The sequence below is a fragment of the Festucalex cinctus genome, chromosome 21, assembly GCF_051991245.1.
Source record: "Festucalex cinctus isolate MCC-2025b chromosome 21, RoL_Fcin_1.0, whole genome shotgun sequence".
In the NCBI taxonomy this organism is placed as follows: Eukaryota; Metazoa; Chordata; class Actinopteri; order Syngnathiformes; family Syngnathidae; genus Festucalex; species Festucalex cinctus.
Window position 1 is genome coordinate 4,296,289 of NC_135431.1, and position 21,337 is coordinate 4,317,625.

The 21,337-nt window shown below is 41.7% G+C and overlaps 1 protein-coding gene across 2 annotated transcripts in view; it reads left to right on the plus strand.

The window, feature by feature from the left end:
* Window positions 1-141: 141 nt before the first annotated feature.
* Window positions 142-21,337, plus strand: part of galnt14 (UDP-N-acetyl-alpha-D-galactosamine:polypeptide N-acetylgalactosaminyltransferase 14 (GalNAc-T14)) — a 56,028-nt gene continuing 34,832 nt past the window's right edge. The window contains exons 1-2 of one of the 2 annotated variants that reach the window (XM_077509760.1): window positions 142-900; window positions 7,836-8,005. In XM_077509760.1, the coding sequence (XP_077365886.1) occupies window positions 733-900; window positions 7,836-8,005 (338 nt within the window). In that variant the 5' untranslated portion in view covers window positions 142-732. Of the gene's footprint in view, window positions 901-6,741; window positions 7,051-7,835; window positions 8,006-21,337 lie in introns of those variants that run through there. The other variant, XM_077509761.1, reaches the window with a different exon arrangement.

Here is a 21,337-nt window from a genome sequence, read left to right on the forward strand (position 1 = left end):
TTTGCATTAGTTCCCACTGTTGCATCGCAATTTAGCATATTCCAGACACAAATTGTCCCATGTTAATGAAATTTCAATTGATTTCATTGTGGCTTGGACAAATTCATTGGCACATTTGTTGTTTAATAATCTCAATAGTGGTGGATTTGAGAACCGTTTGAAGTCCAAACGTCCCTGCACAAACTGAAGCGATGTCGTTCCTTTGGAGCGCACTAGATGGCAGCAGAGGAGCGCCTTTCGCGATCAAACGCCTGAATATGGCAACGACCTGTAAACTAAAATGAAAAATGAACAAAATGGGGATTCATGCATTAAAACTTGTCATTTACAAATGAGCGTAAACAATGATTAAAATCAAACAAAACAAATACTGAGCAATACTGGCCCTTATTTTTCTTGCATATTCTATATTGTACTTTATTCAGTTTGGTCGGCAGGTGGCGCGCTCACCCACCGAATCACGTAAACGCGCGCGCGCACGCTGTTTTTTAGCGGCTGACGCGCACGCGCGCTGGTAGTTTGAGTGGAATCTCTCGCTCTGCTCCCTCGCCAGAGTTGAGGAGGAAGCACCAAGTGGCGAGCGCTCGCTTCCCCCGTTCCCTCTGCCGGCGCGTGTGGAGCCGAGGGCAGGATGAGCGCGCGGTGGCGGCGTCGGACGGACTCGGCTCGGCTTCCGGGGGGCGACCACCACCACCATCGCCGCCGCTTTTTCTTCTTCTTCTGCGGCCGGGAATGAAGCGCGCGTGTCGGCGCGCGTCGGTGGCCGCGGCGGTGCTGGTGTGGCTCGGGGCGCTCGTCTACCTTCTGGTGCTCAGCCGCAGGAGGCTGCCCGAGCTCGGCGTGGTTGCCGGTGTCGGAGCCGGTGCCGGGGATGGAGCGGCAGCCGGGCAAAGCAAGCAGGTAGCGACACACTCGGAACGCACGCACCTGTGTCACGCGCACTTGTGACAGTTTTCCCGCCAATTTGATTGTTTGCGCCTGATTGCGCATGCGCCTGTTGTCGCGTGGGACACCTGTGGCAAAATTTGACAGCTGACTGTCACAACTTGAACTTTTGGCTAGTCGGTCTTTTGTTTGTGTATCTCTGCTGTATTAAGCAAAAGTAGTAGTAGTTAAGAATTGAGATTTAGATGTGGGGAAAAAAATCTCTAATCCTTGAGGAAAACGTGTGCTAACTAGAAGATAAAATATTTCTACATGAAACTAAAATATTTTTGATCACTGGGAAAAGACACTTGATTGAAGCTTACTTTCAAATAAAATATTTCATACTCCTTGTTATATTTAGTAAATTAAAGCCAAAATGTGTCATTGAACATTAAATTGAATGTAATAAATGTGTTAATCGAATTATAATGAAAGATAAATTGTGTGAAAATTACAAATGATCAATTGTAAATGAATCATAAATGAAAAGCTGAAATGCAACCAGCCTAAGGTGGGATTCGAACCCTCGCCTCTTGTTTACTGGTCACAGGTTCGCTGCAGTAGTTTACCCATTGATAAAACTAATATAAAACTGATATAGTGTATTCATGTAAAGAAGTTCTTCACACCTAACGTATCATTTGCGTCATATTTAATGTCTAATGTGGCATATTTGTACTAGTGCGTTTATTGTGCCACTTGCTCGACACGGGTGACGTAAACAGCAAAAAAGATTTGCTCTCAGCTGGAAGTTGACCATGCTGATCGCGTTAACGTCTGCGAGGCGAGTGATGCAAGCGTGAGCGCCTGGCTTGCAATCCGAAGTGCTTCCAAAACAACCTCGGCGACAAGCGTGCTGAGGAAACGCGTCCGCCGGCACTGACGCTGACACTTTCGAGCCTGATAACGAGTTCACCGTGGAGATTCGACACTTTGTGCTCGGCCAGCTTGCGCCTGTGAACAGACTAATCGGAGTCCGTCCCCTTGAATCAGTTCAGTCGTTGTCTATTTTCGAAAAGCTTTGGCAAGTGAGGGAGAAGACAACATGTTGGTGTGCCACAGGGGTCAATGTTAGAGCCCACATTGTTCATTTTACATACGAATGATATCAGGAATTGAAATTTGTTTTATTCACAGATGACATGAATGTTAGTCATGGTGGGCAAAATCGGCAGCCATTTTGGGACTGCTTGTTTGTCATCAAAAACTACACGGATCCGGATCTGATGCAGATTAGCACCAATGTAAACATAGAATCCCATTGCACGTTGTCCAGCATTATGTCGCATGTCATCACATAATCCACCTGATGCTAGTCAGTCACTTTGATTTGCGCGCTCACATGACCACCAGCTTGCCCTCCGATTGGCTGTCCACTTCCTGCTTTCCCTCTGTCTTTTCTGCCGTAGCACAACATCCACACACGCGTGCACACGACACGTGCACAAGTCAGAGATTATTAATGTCGTGGTTGGTTTGCGCCACGCTGGCTGCGGCCATTGTTCCTCAATGTGAGCTATTCAGCGGGCGCCTGCGAGGGAAATGAGCTTCGGAGCAGCTGGATGCCGCTCCCGCACAGGGAATCACAATCACAATAATAAGCAATAAGAAAGAAGAAGAAATAAGAAAAGGAGGGGAAATGCGGACACAAAACTGCCTTTTGTTGAACATTTCTCAGTTTTAAAATATTTTCATTTGCGAACTATAAGCTCTCAAGCAGGCAGCGTGCGCTAACCACTACTGGTTAGCATATCCAATCTTTGCCTCCCACATTTTAAAAATGAGTTCGCATATTAGTGTAATTGAAGTTGATGTGGATAAACAATCGACAATATAAGCAAGAAAATGATGCTTTGAGGGTTGCGGTCAGATCTTTACTCAACGCGAACCCTTTTACACATAGTTCAAAACTATTTCTAGGGAAATGGACAGTCAAAACAATGAAGGGGGAGAAATTCCCTCATAAAAAAAGCTCACTGAGTAATAGTGGTGCAACGGATCACAAAAGACAGCAAACGAAAACAAAAAAGATGATATTTTGTTTTCATTTTATTTTGTAAAGTATGTTTTACCCATTGAAATAAACAAATAACATTTAAAATGTCTAATATAGCCCTTTTGGATTTAGGAACTTAGCTTTAAGTGCAATATGAGGCAGAAGCATTCTTGTTTTATACATGGTCCATGTGTAAAATGTGTTAATGGGTTAAAGTTGTATTCCTAAAATATAAACGGCTATGTTTGACATTTTGAGTTGAGTTGTTGTTTTTTTAATGGGAAAAAGTGTTTCATAAAATAAATGAAGAAGTACTACCTGGCCCTGCGATTGGCTGGCAACCGGTCCAGGATATTCCCCGCCTACTGCCCAAAGCCAGCTGAGATAGGCTCCAGCAGCCCCCGCGACCCTTGTGAGGAATAAGCGGTCAAGAAAATGGATGGATGGAAGTACTGCCTGTTTTTTGTTTTGTTTTGTTTTTATGAATAATGAAAATACCTCAAAGTGCAATTTAAGGCACATTCCCTTCCTTTAAACACGGAGAGTGAATTACAAAGTTGTCCTGGTCCAGAATATTGAAAAAGTATTAAAACTTCTACCAGCCAGGCACTCGTAGGTAATGCTAACAAGCTAGCTGCTAGCAACTTAGGTCGGAGACTTCTGCCGTCTCATACAATGACGGCGAAATGAATTAGCGGTTTCTTAGCGTCCTAAACTAGCGATTGAATAAGAGTTCGGGATAGTGTTGTGTTGATGTTGGTCGCAACTACAATGTTGATCAAAACTACGATATAGAAAGCCTAAACGTCTAAAAGGGAAGCCAAGTTAGCCATCACGCCACGACGTGGGCCAATTTCAAAGTAAAAGTCAGCTTAGGCTATTTGCATTGCCGTCAATGTATTACTGTATTTGGTTAACTTTTATTTTGAAATGTTACGTTGAGTATGTGTCAGCTTCCTTTACATGTCTGAATAGTGTCCACTGTGAATACGCATTGTTGTTTGTTGCCATGTTAAATTCGGTTTCAGGATGAACAACATTTTTCCTCTTTTTTTTTTTCCCCGAATATTTTGTTACTTCAGAAAAAAATGGCGGCACAATAAAGCCCCTTGGAAATTGTTTTGACATGTGTGAGAGTGAGTTTAGACTTATGTACAGCACTTTTTTAAAAAAAAAACTGCTGCAGTTGTTTTTTTTAAAGTGCTTTATAAATAAAGTTGAATTGAGAGTGTGGCTGTGAGAGTTTGCTTGAGTGTGTGCATGTGCGTACGTGTGCTGGTACGACAAGTGTCGCACGTGATGCGGGATTGAGCCATCCATCACGTTTACAAGCGAGCGCAGGATAAAAAGAGAAGACAGAAAAGTGGCATCAAGATTACAAGGGAGTGAGAGAAAGAAAGAAGGAAAAGAAGCAGGGATAGGGGAGCGAGGGATGCAAAATGGAGGGAGGAATCGGAACAAGACGACAAAGATGACAGCGAGCAAATGAAGAATGTTGGGGGGAAAAAAAAGTGTCAGGCGACAAGAGGCCGCTTGCCGCCGTTTCGTTTTGCTGCCTGCCCTCGCTCGGAAGACGACAGCAACTTCCTGTCCTCGATTCCCGTGCGAAAAAAATGTTTTTCAAAATAAAAAATAAAAAAATTGGAGGGAATACGAAAAAATATAAAATATTCGAAAAATCATCAAGAAAACGTCTGATGAATTTAAAAAAAAAATCTACAAATTTGAAGATCCGCTGATGCCAAATCGCAAGTAAGCAGGAGTTGACTAGTTTGAAGTTGTAATATCACCATTCACCACTAGATGGCAGACATGGCTTAGTTGCACTGGGTCTTACCCTGTCAGTTACTATGTACAACATAAGTAGGCCTAATCATTTTCTTTACATAATTGGAATGATACGTAGGACTAACATAGCAACTCAATAACTTATTTGCTCCCAAAAAACGTGTAAATACGTTCTATTTTAAATATATGATATAATATTATATCAGTCAAAATCCAGTAAAACAGCCGGGAGCTAACTAGATTGCTTCTGTGAAAAATGGCTGGGAGTAAATGAGATAATATTCCAAAATTATCAAGTCCACACCAAACCTGCCGAAGTGACGTGATTGGTCGAGGAGGACGTTGAGCAAAATCTGGACGCGTTTAACCCCGTCACCACCTTGCTCCAAATATTTCATTCACGTCTTGTTTAAGTGGGAAGCATAAACTGCATCTGAGCCAGCTAAGCGCAAAATGGCCTCCCATCTGTCTGCGCACGCACACACAAAATTGGAGTAATGCCTGCGCCACGAAAAAAAAAAGATTCTAAGGATTTAATAGGTGATGTAAACATGCAAAAGTGCAAGCTTTGTTTATTTTTTAACGCACGCCTCAGGGAATGAGAATGGCGGTGACTGTTCTGAACTCCTACTAGCTATCAATCGCTAACGATGTTGCGTGTCGGCCGCGTTTGCTGTTTCCTCGTTAAATAGTAATGCAACGGTGCTTAAGTTGTAAAACGTGTGTGTAAATGTGTGCGGCGTGCATGTACCTGTGTGTGTATGTGTGTGTGGTCACGGACAAAGATGTATTAGGTGGAAGAGAAAGCAATATCGAATCCAAACGAGCATCACTGCTGCAAGCACACACACACACACGCACACGCAAACACAGTCTTAATCAATGACTGTGCATGTGTGTGCGTGTTGTGAATGGACCCTGTTTGTTCTCCCCAGATCTGAGCTCAATAAGTCTGGATTGGCCACAAAAACACAATGCTGCTCTGCTAGAGGACCGGGAAGTCAAAATCGATTTTTTGCGTGCTTTATTCATCGGCAGTTGAAGATTTCAACAAAAAGTGCCGCTTTCTGATCAAAATGTGTCATTTTATTTATTTATTTTTTGTCTAAAATGAACATGTGAAGCAGAACAGTGACTTTGTGACTAAACCTTAAAAAAAAACAAAAAAAAACAGTGCTTATTCAAGTCAAAAATAAGCGTTTTATTTGTAATATATAATATATATAAAGATTAGATTGATGAAAAGAAAAATGCACTGAGCTGTCACCAACGTCTTACAAATGCAATGATGCCATCTAGTGGCAGAAAACCAACACAAATCAATATCACACTCGTTCTTTACAGTAGGCCTACGTTACATTTGATTAAATTAAATTAAATTTGATTGTTTTTTTAAAATCGAGCCCTACTCTCTTGAAACGTGTCCGAATTTCTACGTTGGCTTTTCCCACCCTCCTAAATGACATGACAAGCTGAGATTCACCCAATCATCTCAAATTTGAAGCGATGCAACACCGCCCTCTACAGGTATCCGTTAGTTATTACACTGATTTGCAAAAATTACAAAAGTCTCTCCCACGGCTACCCGTTGAAAACGTACTTGACGAGTATATTTGTCGCTGGCAGTAAATGCTTTCATCAGTTGACGAGTGGAAACGTCTGTGGGAGTGAATGAGTTTTTTTGTTTTTGTTTTACATTACATTATGTTTGTTAATATTGTATCAAAATAACAGGCCAATAGTATCGATATGTGACAACAGTTGACCATATTTGGACGCGTGAGTTTGCCAAACGACAGCGATGCTTATCCATCTTTTACCCAATTAGCTGTGTCGAGTGGCAGCCGTTTGGTTCTTTGTCACCCGGGTGACTCATCATAACATGATGATGATGATGATGATGATGATTCATCACCTGATGGCCTCAGCGTCGACCAATCAGAAGGCCCTACCGGACTCGCTCTCCTATTTGGTCGACCGCCTTGCAACTTCCTGTTTGCCGTCTGTCATTTCTCCGCCGCTTTTGTTCATCTTTGCTTCGTCTCCTCTTTTGCTCATTTTTTTTCTCTTGTACTCGTGTTCTTCACGCTTCGTTGTTACCGCTGCCCGGGGAATGACTAGACGCATACGCGCACACGCGCACGCTCGCACGCCCAGCCCCCCTAATGGGCCCATTTAGACAAAGTGTGGCATCAGCAAGTGTGCGAGTGAGCAATGTGGGAGGAGACGAGCGAGCGGGCCGTGCAGAACGTTCATGTCGCTTGCTTAGGCATTCTCGCGGTGCGTGCGTGTCCATTTTCTGTCTGTTGCTAACAGGGATGGGCGCGTGCAAATAACAGGTATCAATATTGGGCTGATGCCGGCCTTATTTTTAAGGTATTGGGTACTTGTGGTGTCTGCCACCAATACTTAAGGAAAAAAAAAAACATCAATTAAGTACTAGTTGGCGCTACACTGCAGCAGTTGGACACATCTGCATCAGAATGAAATGTCTTTGTTTAAAATTTGTAGGCATTGTGTCAAACAAAATATGTATATATTTCTCTCTAAAAAAAATGTGATTTTTTTTTAAGGGAAAAAACAAAAAAAGCGTGAAAGTAGTTAAAGAATTTTTTTAAATGTGGCTTTTCTCAAAATTACTATTATCCTAAAAAAACGTTGTTTTTTTTCAAAAATGACCTAAGTTTTGTTCCCCCGAAAACCGGTAATTTATTTATTTTTTCTTAAAAAACAATTCAGAAGTAAATGCAAAACATAAGAGGAAAAAAAAGTCATATTTTGAAGTTGTAATTTTTCAAAAGTATTTAAAATGCGGATTTTCTCAAAATTGTGACCATTATCCTAAAAAAAATTTTTTTTCCAAAAATGACCTAAAAAGAATTTTTTTCCACCCAAAACGGATTTTTCTTTTCAAAAACAAGCTTTTTTTCCCCTTTTAAAAAATACTCCAAAATTAATGGAAAAACTTAAAAGAAAAAATCTTATTTTGAAATTGTAATTTTTAAAATGTATTCTTTAAAATGTCTCTTCTCAAAATGGAGACATTTGTCCTAGTTTTTTTTAAATGACCTACATCAGGGAATGACTTGTCATTATGTGCCGCTAACTTGCGTTTGTCGGACAGATGTCGGACAGCGAGTGGGACGACATGCTGGACGGCTTCGACGAGCGCGGCTACCTGAGCGCCCGGCGCTGGCGTCCCGGCGACGACCCGTACGCGCTGTACGCCTTCAACCAGCGGGAGAGCGAACGCGTCCCCAGCAACCGGGCGCTCGCCGACACGCGGCACCACAGGTGGGTGGAAAAGTTTGTTACCTGTAGTACAGACAGCTGTGCTAGTAACTGTAAAAACGCAACGTGAAGCAAAAGAGACAAACATTTTCAGAATGTGTGTTAAACAACTTTGCCTTCCATGTTACCCCAGCTAGCTTAATGCTAACACACAAACAAGCTAACAATTAGCAGCGATATTTATGGTGTTCTAACGCTTTAAACAACGGATATTTGAACACAAACAGTGTCAAAACAAATGTCTCTCTGTCTGCCTGTTGGTTTTATGCTGCCCCCAAGTGGTTAAGGTGCACATAACAGAAGGAATAGCCCAATGTCCAATGAAGTGGAAGAAGCGAGTCTTTTGTTGTTGTTTTTGGAATGGATTGATGACATGACCGGCTACAAAAAATATTCATAGCATTTGCAGTTAAGAAGCAAACTAAAACCATACAGTAATGAGGTCTGTAGTGATGGGTTGGCAGATGGGTCCAAAACATGAAGTTGCCTGTTGGGCTTCGTCTACTTCCTGGTGGGATGTCAAGAAACATCTGTTGGGACCGTGCATCTGCATCAGTGTGTGCGTGTGTTTCCGTCGAGGAGAGAAATTCTGACATATGGTCGACGGGAGTGAAAGTGAGAAGAGCGTGGGAGGCTAGTTTGGGGAATTGGGGGGGGGGGTTGTAGGGAAGCGTTAGTGGTGGTTGGGGGGTTCTGATAGTGCTCATTTATCTTGCTGGGGGAAGATGATGGTGATGGCATGTGCGTGTGCGCATGTGGATGTGATCTATGTCTCAAATAATTGTGAAGCTGGGGGGTGGGGGGGTACATGATGCAACCCCCCCCCCCAAATGAAAAGGTTCTCTTACATTATTCAATATAATACACAGTAGGGCTGCACAATGTATCGAAAAAATATCGATATCGCGCTATTGGCTTATGCAATATGCATATCGCAAAGACATGCAATAAGTTTGATATGGAATTTTATGCTTTTATCTGAATTTGACGAGTCAGACTGTAAGGTTTACCTGTTTGACATTTATTAAACATGACAAAATAAAGGAGAGAAGACACAGAGAGGAGAGGAACTGACTGATACAATTCACTACTGCACTCTCTGAAAAAAAAAAAAAAAAATCCCCTCCTCACCCTCTCTTTTGATTTGGTTTCCACGCCCCTAGTTCATTTTTTTGGGGGGGGGCTGGTTTGATGGAAAAAAATAAATAAATAAAACACAAATTGGCCATTTATTTCCCTGAGTCAATGTGTTGTTTTTTCTGTTACTTGATTGAAAAAAAAAAGACAAACTGACAGAAAATAACCATAAATTGATAATGATTCAGTAACATAAAACTCGTCAGATAATCAGTGAATATGATGATTGTATTTTTTTTTCCCAAAGTAAAATTGGATATTTGAAAATGTCCTTTTTTTGAAAAATAAAACCAAAATTATCAGTCTGCTTTCATGGAAGTTAATAGAAAATCAGAGATTTAGTTGTAGTAATAGTTAAATTACTGAAATTACAAAAACATGAATAAATGTATTTTTTAAAAGTACCGCAATGATTTCCCCCCGGAAGCAGTGACTGACGGCTGAACTAGTCTGACTTTAACATCCAAATCAAAAAGTGGCAGCAGATTAGCGGCGTAGCGCAGCACAGGAAGCAGGTGGGGAAGCAATGTGAGATGAAGACGTTTTTTTTTTATTTTTTTTTATTTGATTATTATTTTGGCGGGGTGTGGAAATGTTCCTGCGGTGAGAGCAAGTTAAAGAAGAACTGCAGCTGCTGCAGGTCAGATGGGATGATACCAAAGGGGATTAAGGAGGAGAAAAATCAAAAAAAAAAAAAAAAAAAAAGGAGGAGGAGATGTTGAGAGCACAGATAAGTCTGTGTGTGCGTGTGCGTGCGTGTGTGTGTGTGTGTGTGTGTGTGTGTGTGTGTGTGCGTGCACGCACTCCAGCCAGCGCTGTGCTATTATCTCAGTGAAGTGGAGCGCCTCCCTCAGCGGGGAAGGGATCCAAGCAGCAAGACAATGAGCCGAGGCATGCCGGGAGCCAACATGGCCGCTGACGTGTTGATATGGAAACCGCAAAAAAAAAAAAAAAAGACAAAACAATTAAATTAAAAAAATAAATGTTAAAGCTACTAGATCATAAACAAATGTGCCTTTTCTATCATAAAATGCAGTTATCAATTACATATGCTAATTACACCCAGCCTTGGAATTTGCCGAAAATGCGCGATTCAAACCATTTTGTCCGACTTCCTGTTCAATTCTGTTTGTGGGTCCTTGAGACTTTTCCCTGCGTCCAGTCACGCTTGACATTTTCACCCAATTTCGTGTCAACCGCTGAAACTGGTGTCAAGTAGGGATGTAACGATGACAGCATTATCGTGTTATCGCTATATTAAATCTGACACAATATATCGTCTTCGTCATGTCACGATATTAAAAGCAGCACATCTGTTCAAAAAGTCTGGTTGATTTCCATCTGTGCAGTTCTAGCACCCCCTGATGGCTATTTTTTTATTTTGTTTTACTGCAGTTTAATTTTCAAAAGGCATGTTTTGGCCCTTATATGTTTAAAATCCACACTAATGCTAACAATTTGGTTTTTGTGTCCTTTAAACTTTTTGGTGTTTTTCTGTTGGTGGCCTGATTGTTTTTTTTTTTTTATTTGTTTTTTTTTATTTTATTTTTTTTCTTCTCCATTTTCTTTCCAGTGGACACGACTGAGTTGTTACATTTATGTTTGAACCCTTTAAAATGTACCAATTTTCACAACGGTGCACATCCTTACCAAAACTGGCGCGCTACGGCCATTGAACAATTTAAGAAGGCAACCGTGAGTAATTGCAGAAATCAAAGCTTCTTGTGAATAATTTCCACGTTTCTTTTTCATTCCGGTGAAATCTTTAATGACACAAGCAACGCTAACGAGCTTTCCAGAGGCCTAATTAGTTTCTCAAAACGGCCAGCAAGCATCGCGAGTGGAAAATAGAGACGACTCGTCACACACAAGTTGCGGTTTCTTTGATGATGGCCGTCTGTTTAGCGAGGGGCGGGGCCAGCGCTCGCTAACGAGTTTATCGGCTCGCCGCCCGCTGATCCGCGCCAGCGATGGAGGCGCGACCGCTCGATAAGCGTCATCGGCATCCTCGCCGTCAGCAACACGCGGTCAAATCAGCCAATTAGCGCAATTTATCACACGCCCAAACGAGCTCTGCCGAGTAAAGACGTAGCCCCGTCTGCGGGTTTCTTGTACTTGACTAAATATTTTGGAGTTCAAACCGTCGAGGAGCGCGAGGAGCATGTGAAGGTGAGGCAGATGGAAATGGTGAGAATGAGGAAGATGAGCGGGTTGAAGTGGAGGTGGTTAAAGAAGGGCATGGGAATCGTGTCGAGAATCTTTAACGTCAAAATGAAAATGTGAGAAGTGTTGTTAACGAACTTGCCAATTTTGCTTGGTCTCCAGTGGCAACAACGTTGCACTCTAAAGCAACAACAAGGCACTCTAAAATGGCCAGCCCAAAGCTCCAGTCGATACACTGGCCGTGAAGTCAGACATTAAAATACAAATAAATGAGTAAAATTCCCCTTTTCCACCTTTCTCTGCGTCATGTACTCATGGCTAACAACAAGGCGCTCTAGTAATCAAATAATGTGAAGGGAATATGTATTATTTTTAACTCCGTGTGTCACTGGGACGATTTTAGCCACAAAAAAATCAGTTCAACTGAAATGGTTAAAAACAGTTGAACGCTATCGCTCGACAATTCAGTACTGCAAAATCTCTGCACGTTTTCAGCAGTTACCTTTGAACACCTTCTTGAGAAACAGATCTCTGCATTCACTTCACAACGTCTTCCAGTTCTGGGGAATTTTTGGGGGGATTTTCTCTTTCCTAATGCTTTCTGACCAAACGTGTGAAACTGAAATCAGTGCAAGTTGAGTGAGCAGGGCTCTAATTTTAATAACTGAAGCTAATCCGCGAGAAAGGCCCGGCGGACGGGGAGATTCAGAGTCGGGACCGATCACCTCTGACCTGCCCGCCTTCCCACGTGGACGCTGCCGATAACGGGCAAAGAGCAGGTGGGGGTGGGGGAAGTTTACTTGGTCCTCATCCTGCATGGAAACCAGAATGTGTGTATGCGTGTGCATGTGCTCTATGTCTGAGAACTAAAACGGTCACACACGACTGAAAAGAGGTCACCTGAGACTAAAATAGTCACATATGACTGAAAATCTGTTATGCAACACTAGAACAGTCACACAGGAATGAAAAGTTGCCACTCGAGACTAAAATGGTCACATGACTGAAATGTTTTCACATGAGACTAAAGCAGTCACATACAAGTGAGAAGTTGTCACATGACAACACACATGACTGAAAAATTGTCAAGTGAGACTAAAACAGTCACACGACTGAAAAGCTGTTATGCGAAACTAGAACAGTCGCACATGACTAAAACGTTGCCACACACATACACATACAAGTGAGAAGTTGTCAGACGAGACTAAACCGATCACACATGACTGAAAAATTGTCATGTGAGACTAAAACAGTCACACAAAACTGAAAAGTTGTCACACAAGACTAAAACACACGACTAAAAAGATGTCACCTGAGACTAAAATAGTCACATACGACTAAAAAGTTGTCACACGAGACTGAAACACTCTTACTCAGACTACTGGAGAAAAAAAAAAGAAATATGTAAATTTTTGTATTTGAGTCGATAAAGGAGGGTTAAAGGCCACATCCCAAGATTCTCCTCATTTGCATACACAAGTAACAGCGTGTGTGCGTGAGTGCATTTGTGCTGCCAGCCCTGCAAGGCAACCTGGCAACTCGCAATGCCCTCAGCTGACATGATTTGCCTGCGCGTGTTAATGTCGAGGTGTGTGCCTCATCGAGTTTGCCCGCGTGTGTGCGTGCATGCATGCGTGCGTGTGTGTGTGTGAGCTGTTGATAATGCTTGCCTGGCACTGAATCTGTTGCCCTGTAGGCAGCTTTGGCTCAACACAATGAGACAACACAAGCCTCTGCAGTTTTTGTGTGCATGTGTGTGCGCGTGTTTGCGGATGCGCATGCCTCTATCAGTGTGTATAATCAGACAGGTGATTCTCGTGATGCAGCAGACCGCGTCGCTCTCGGAGAGATGATGTTTTCGCCGCATATTGTCGATTGTGTGTGTGCGCGGTGTCACATACGCAATTCTCCATGCCAGCATCTGTGCTGAGACGCTGCTTTAAACTGAAATATTGCTTCATTCATCACCCAGCGGAACACGCACGCACACACGCACGCACACACACGCGGTCAGCACTCCTAATGCATGTGTGCGTGCGCTTGCAGTCGGTGTACAAATGCTGTGCCTGCATGTGCATTTAACGGGTTTATGAGAGCAATTGGATACGACTCACACATCCGTGTGAGGTTGTCTGTGTGTGTTAGATACTTTTTTATTATTAACCTTTATTTATCCAGGTAATTGAGAACAGATTCTCAATTATATTGCCGACCTGGCATAGCTGAGTAAAATATCAGCAAATACAAATATGTAGACAAGTAAACGTATGGTGTAATATTGGGTAGTGCAGGTGGTGGTATGCATGGTGAGCAGCAATTCAAGCTGGGTTTAAAGTGTTGCTTCATGCTTTGAATGGGCGAAAGTAACGCCATCTGCTGGACAAATTGCACATTCCCCCTTTGTTTGGCATCAAGAGCTAAAATCTGCTTTATTCGCCATAACGAGATGGGAAACCACCGGCGGCCATCTTACGTTGCCACTCGCTAAGCGTACCTAACTTGAATACACTGATTTCTCTGCAGCCTTTTCACATTTTTTTGCGTCTCTATTGCGAACATGCCACCTTGTGTGGTATGTTGTGTACCAGGAAGTCTGGGAGAAGCTCTGAATATACATTTAATAACTATAAAGGAAATTATAACTTTTATCTCATAAGGTATACTAAAAAATGTGTTGACAGTTTTGTTAGAATCATCAACAATGAAATGAAAGCGAAGTCCATAAAAAAGATTGGCTGCGAAATGTTAACCTAATTTTTGTAAATTACGGTTCACATCCTGGTGTAAACAATGCACTGGTAACGTTAACAGTAACCGTGGCGACGCAAGATGGCAGCCGAGTTTATTATATATGTCCGTGGTAGCAAGTTATCAACACAAACATAGAAAAAAAAAAAGTGCTGTGTCATGCTTTGAATGGGAACAGTACTGCCATCTGGTGGTCAACTTATGCCATTGCAATCCAGCGGACCAATTGCTAATGTTAACGTTAAAAAAAAAAAAAAAAAAAGTGATTTTCAATTATTTTCTCCCCATGTTGTTATGAAAACAAATCTCCTCCGGCAAACTGGACTTGGAGTCATCCAAACAAATCGAATCCAACAGCTAAATGTCACCAAATGTCCCTCTCATGCATCTTGACGATTGACTGCTTTGCTTTGTGCTGACAGACGAGAGCCAAACAGAAGCGAGCTGTCAGCTCAACAAGAGTCGTAATTATTATTATTATTATGTGTTATATGATTCAAATGCAGCAGGAGATGAAGGCCCATTTTTCTCCTCTCGCAGGCAAAACCTCAATGACGGCAAAAAAATAAATAAAGAATCGGTCGTCATTGTGAGCAAGCTTTGAATGAACGTTGAGCTTTAATGAGCTGAGGGCCGAGCGACTTTTAATCAAAAACTACAATTAACTCCAATCATTTATTTTCTCCTTTTCACTGCAACACATTTAACATTAATGAGACACTTTGCACCGGAACGAGCCGGAGGCACAATTAAAAAACACACACACGCGCACTAAACACATCCTCAGAGGTGACAGATGAGGGAAAAAAAAAAAAAAAAACCTCCAACAAGGCTTTGAACTGCTTCTAATGTGAAACCTTAAACCCATTTAGTGATTCATTTCCGACGGACATTTCATTGTGGGATTGCTGAAGCATTCCCACATATGTTATTGTGATTTTTATTCTGCACAATTTTTGCCATGTAATAACTCCCACATAAATACTTTCGATTTACACTGTTCAAATTTCAACTTGTTTAAAAAATTCACATCTCCCGGGGTATGTATCGTCTGATTCCACTTTACTTACAGTATCCGCACAATTTAACGTTAAATATCAACTTTTCCCCATTCATTTTCAATGGGATAGACGTTGAACTTTTTCTAAGTGTCACTTTCCACGCCCACTTCCATACATATAACTTATTGTCCAGTAACCAGGAGGTCATCATTTCATAATTTACCTCTCAATTTTCTTCATAAGCATTCCACATGCATTCAAATCTTAGCATTCAGCTTTCAGCATTCCCACACAATTTCTCCAGAAATTGCTCTTAGTCTAGTATTTTAAGATATTAGCTAGTAGCTACTCATGGAAGCTTCCGATACCAGCCACTGATACTTGAGGCAAAACAAATGTGGTATAGTTATTCATCTTCAACATTAGTTGGCGCTATTATGTGGCGGTTTGACAGACCAACTGCATCACAATGAAAGATCCAAAAGAAATTTTATACATCAAAAGTACTAGAAGTATCTACGCTCTGTATCAAGTACTCAAAGTGTATTCTTGTACTTGTATTGATCTGAAAAAAATGTTATCCCTATAAACAAAATTAGAACATATTTTTGTGGAAATAATTATTTGAAGGGCGTATGGCGCAGATTTTCCATGATGTGTTGATTGATGGCGAGACGGAAGGAGCGCTCGGGGGGGCGGGAAAGGAAACAAGCGACTCTGTCAGGTCGCCTTCCTGCGACATTCGGCTCCAAGGCATCGCTAGACGAGCGCTGAATCGCAGATGAAGTGCGAGCGCGCGTGAGCAAGCAAGCACGACTCTGATGAATGATGCAAGCTACCTTCATTGATGCGCCCGCCCGTCGTCATAGCAACCGGCCAAGAGGAGAACGTGTGGCAGACAGGTGCGTGAAGGCCGTCGTTACGTCCCCGCTGGGACAAACGGCCGCTTTCCGTGGTCTGGCGGTAGCCATGGAAACGCCACAAAAATTATACATATTAATTTTTTTTATTATTAATTTTTTTTAGGAACGTTCAAAGATGTGAGTTTGAATCCAGATTGGGTGCACATTGTAAGAAGTGTAAAGGGATAACAAGATTTTGGTGTTAAGTCTGGGATAAGGCTTCAATCCAAAAGTAGGGTTTCAAGTCAAGGTTAGAATTTCAAATTAAGGTTACCCACCAATTATTTTTTTAATTAATCGATGAGTCTGATTAAACAGTTTATTTATTTCTATCCCTTTCTACACAATTGTGAGATTTGGAGCGTTTTTAGTTCACCGAGGTCTAAACTATGATTCGATAGTCAACATCAACAGCTGTCAAATCAGTCGATTAATTGACATTCCGGCATGGGCCTCCGATTTCAACATGGCTGCCCTGTCGTCTTGCGGCAAGAGCGAAGGTGACCTTCTACTCACAACCTCAGCGCCATGTTCGCACGCAACCTGTCTACACCTGTCAAGAGCGCTGCAATGTGTGTGCGTGCATGTTTGTGTGTGTGTGTGTGTGTGTGAACGGGATTTGCGGGTTGTTGCTCTGAGGTAAGTTAAAGTACGGTGTGTGTACACCAACTTTCCCATACATGCACACGTGGTATATACCATAGATGCGTTCATATAAGTCAATGTAAATATGTAGAAACACATGTATGTTTATATATGTGCACAAAAATGACAGCAGTCACACATCAGTGCCATCCAAATATTGCTGATGGTGTGTGTGTGTCGCTATCTGAGGTAAACAGCTGGTGATTGGAGGGTGCGTCCTAATTTGGAGAGCTTCCCAGGAACACACACGCACACATGCACACACACACACACACACACACTAAAACAAGAACCACAATTAAGGATCAACAATGAGGTGTCTACACACACACACACGTGTACGCAGACATTAATTGTCCCTGGCTGACTTGTGTATGTTTCACATCATCAGCGCTGAAGTTAGCAGCATTATCAAATCTTCTACTTTATAATATTTTGGGATTCTTCATTTGTTTGTTTTTATTTTCACTTTTCTTTTTAAAATTCATCTAGTTTTAGTTTCGTTTTTGTGTAGTTTGGCAGCTTTCATTAGATTTTACTTTGCTAAAGCATAGTTGTTGTTTTTTTTTTTAAATTAGTTTTCGTATTAGCGTTCTCCCACATAAAACCCAGTGCTGGCATTTCACAAAAGCAGTCATCATTGACTATATGTTAGCTGTAACTCATTCACTCATTTAAACACGTTGACTCCCACGACTGAAAAGTTGTCACACGAGATTAAAACAGTCGCACGTGACTGAAAAGTTGTTGCACCAGACTAAAACAGTCACAGAAAAGCTGTCACGCGAGACTAAAACTGTCACACATGGCCAAAAAGTTGTCATGTGAGACTAAAACAGTCACACACAACAGAAAAGTTGTCATGGAAGACTAAAACAGTCACACGTGGCCGAAAAGTCATGTGAGATTAAAAAAGCCACACATGACAGAAAAGTGGTCACATGAGACTAAAACAGTCACACATGGTCTAAAAGTTATCATGCGAGATTAAAACAGTCACAATTGACAGAAAAGTGGTCACGCAAGACTAAAACAGCCACATGTGACAGAAAGGTTGTCACGAGAGACTAAAACAATCACAGATGACAGACAAGTTGTCACGCAAGGCTAAAAGAGTCACACTTGACAGAAAAGTGGTCACGCGAGACTTAAAAGTCACACTTCAAAGAAAAGTGGTCATATGAAACAAGAACAGTCACACATGGCCGAAAAGTTGTCACATGAGACGAAAACAGTCACACTTGACAGAAAAGTTGTCGCGTGAGACTAAAACAGTCAAACATGACTGTTTGACTGTTGTCACGTTTTGACTGAGCAGACTCTCTTTTCTCTCTCTTCTTCAACCAAAACTAGGAAATCAAATTTTCAGACTTTATCTGCCCTTTAGTAAAAGAAACAAAGCAGAAAAATAACGTTGATGCTAACATTTTTTTTCTTTTGTTACCGCGTTAACCATAAAATAATAAAAACAAGACTGATGAAGGGCTTTGGATGGCAAAATAATCGTTTATTTACAAATGTGCATGCGTGTGTGAGGTAAGCAACGCAGACAGCGGCTGCTAGCCGAGGGCCACACCAGGTGGCGGATGCGTGTGTCTGCCTCGCTCACATTTCCCCGCGTGTGTGCATGTGTGTGTGTTGTGGTGTTTATTTAACGTGATGAAGAGGTGTGTGGCTCGGGTGTATTGGCTTGGACAGCTGCGCCGCTGGGAGCGTTGCAGTCGTCATGCACCATCTGGCGTGTGCCCGTGCACGCACATGCACACACACACGCACACGCACGCATATAGGCCCACACACACCTCAATTGACCAGTAAATGTGAAAAGCAGCGAGCGACGGACGGTGATGATGATGATGATGTTTTTGGCGTGTGAATGCTAATGTGATACTGTTGCTAATGCTCGGCCCAGCATAACCTCAGTCTACAGAGAGACTTAAAAAAAAAAAAAGTCAACAGCGTCTAAAAGAAAAATGAATAAATAAAATATTTAATAATTAAAAATAATCATAATAATAATCTAACAAAATATGACACAAAAAGTGGAACATTAGCTTCTGAAAAAGAGGCTACAGTTGAAGCAGGAGGTGCAGGTTAAATCAGTTATCGGATTTTTTTTGAAGCAGGAGATGCAGGTTAAATCAGTTATCAGATTTTTTTCAGACTTAAAAAAAAAAAAAAAAATCAATATACAGGCAGTCCTCGAGTTACGTCTAAGTTACGTAACGTTCCTACGCTCGCGATGTACCCCGGATTTCGACTTAAGTCGAATTTCCCCATTAAACTTAATATTTACTTCAAAATAATTTGCATAAAAAAAACTAAAATACATTAAAATAAGAAATAAGATGTTGTACTTACCATTACTGCTTAGAGGTGGATGAAAAAGAATGGGGGGGGGGGGGGGGGGATACACTAGCTAACGGCTAAATATTGGACGAGGGGAAAACACTGGCGGAGGAGGAGACAAAATGGCAGACGGGGCCAAAATGGTGGACCGGGCGTAACCGTTGTAAAGTCGAAACGCCTGAGGTCGAGTGCGCCTTAACTTGAGAACTCCCTGTAATTTTGGCCCAATGTCTATATGAATGCTGCTTGCTTGTATAGCATTGATAGTAACAATAAACCAAAACAGCTAGCACCACCCTTGTTGTTGTTGTTGTTGTTGTTGTTGTTGTTAGCCTACTGTGCTAACAGAAACAAATGAAGATCAATCGTCGTGTGAAAACGTCAACAGAAGCTACCCAAGCTAACAGTACACTTTGTGTCGTTTCCCTTCATTTGGCCACTTTTTTTGCGGCGCGCTTAACCGTGGAACGTTAGCGGCGCGCTAGTCCTTCGCTCAGCCTCAACGAGACAGCGCGCCGTTTAATTTGACATCGACGCCCGCAATTAGCCGAGCAGAGGGAACAAGTGGAAAGATGGGCGGCCTTTTTTTCCCCCCCCTTAGACGGCGACATCCTAAATGGGAATCGTTTAAGAGGATGCCCCGCTCGTTCACAGCGCACCATAAACCCCCCGGAACAGCCTTCCTCTTCCTCACTCTTCCTCCTCCGACGTCTACTAATGAGGAAGGGGAGATGAGGCGGAGATGAAGTCTGGAAGGGAGAAAAGTCCATTGTTCATCTCAATGTCTTTTAAAAAGTAAGATCACGACACTTTCCAGCCATTATTATTATTATTAGCGTTATTTTATCTTTAAAAATGGCTGCCATTCTATGACTTAAAAGCAATGTCCCAATACTTTTTTCTATTGAATGAAAATCCATATCCAATCTGAAGGCTACAAGTTTTAATCCACTGGCTGTCCTTTATGGGATGTCGACAGGAAGTAGACGACCAAATTAGCACAGTGCGACCAATCCCAAAATAAATAAATAAATAAATAAATAAATAAAATTGCGTGGTCTCGTCATCTGCACTTCACACGTCACCCTTCCAGAAGCCGTGACGGGGCGCTAACGAGGCGGCGCTATAAACGGATCTTGCATCTTCTGTCAGCTTCTTCATCTCGCTGCCAAAAAAACTCCATCACGCTCTAACGAGACGCTCGCAGCGAGCAAACCTTCCAAAATGGATTCCCTCGATGGCGGGATCATAAAAAAAACATTTCCTCCGCTCACGTCCGCGTTGTTATTCATCCTCTGGCGAAAGTGCGACCTAACTACTTCCCGTCTGGAGCAGTAGTTATTGATGATTTTTTTTCTTTTTTTTGTGGCGCTCATTAGCAGCCACGAACAAAAAAATTGTGTAGCGTTTTTTTTTTTTTTTTTTTTTTCCAATTAACACTCGTGTTTGCAACCTGATCCCATGACACTTCTATTAAATATTTTCATCTGTTCCAGCCTTCCAATATGTCAACACAATTTTTTTTTGTGGTACTCTTTATTTAAAAAAAAAAAAAAAAAAAGAATCACCCCTCCCCTCTCTGCCTGACGGGAAGGAGGGAAATAACTTCGAAACAACTACACGTTTACTCAACTTGCAAGTAGCCAATCATATTGTGCCCTGCTTAGAAGTCCCCTCAGCTCATTACCGATGAGTATTAGCTTTTAGTAAAACCTTTTTTTTTAAATAATAAAAATAAGGTAAACTGTCAAACCAGTTATCACCAAAACGATTCATTTTTTTAAATATTCTCTTTGATTTTTTTACATACACGAATAATGCATTGCGATTAATTTTTTTCCCTTATTATATAGATTTTTTCCTTATTAAAAACAATTTTTTGGAGGGCTCTGCAACAGAATGGTAACACAAATAGCTAAACAATTTGGTTGTTAAATAATATTTGCTAGTAATTGGACTATTATACTAAGCCCGGAAATTTGAGACGGTGCAAGTAAATTTCACGCACGTGCGACTAGTAAATTTGCGCAGTTTTCTTTTATTGATAATCTTTATTTTTTCTTTTTCCTTTTTCACTGTGCTAGTTAAAAAAAAAAGTTCGTCTGGGCTCCCGATTTACATCCTAGTATTGGAGTTATTCAAGGCACGTTTTGCTTCTCTCTGGCTCAGAGATGCTCCCCAAAACGACAAACTCCTCAGAATGCTTCCAGCGGGCAGCTCGAGCAAAATCGAGAAACCTCCTCGATATGCTGAAAAGCGGACACTTCCCTTGCCATTATGATGTAAACGAAAGTATCGTGCGGCGTGCTAAGAGCAAGGAAAGGCCGATAAGGAATAGACGAGAGTTTTTGCGGGCGTTCCCGAAGGCTTGAGTTGGCGCGAGATTGAGG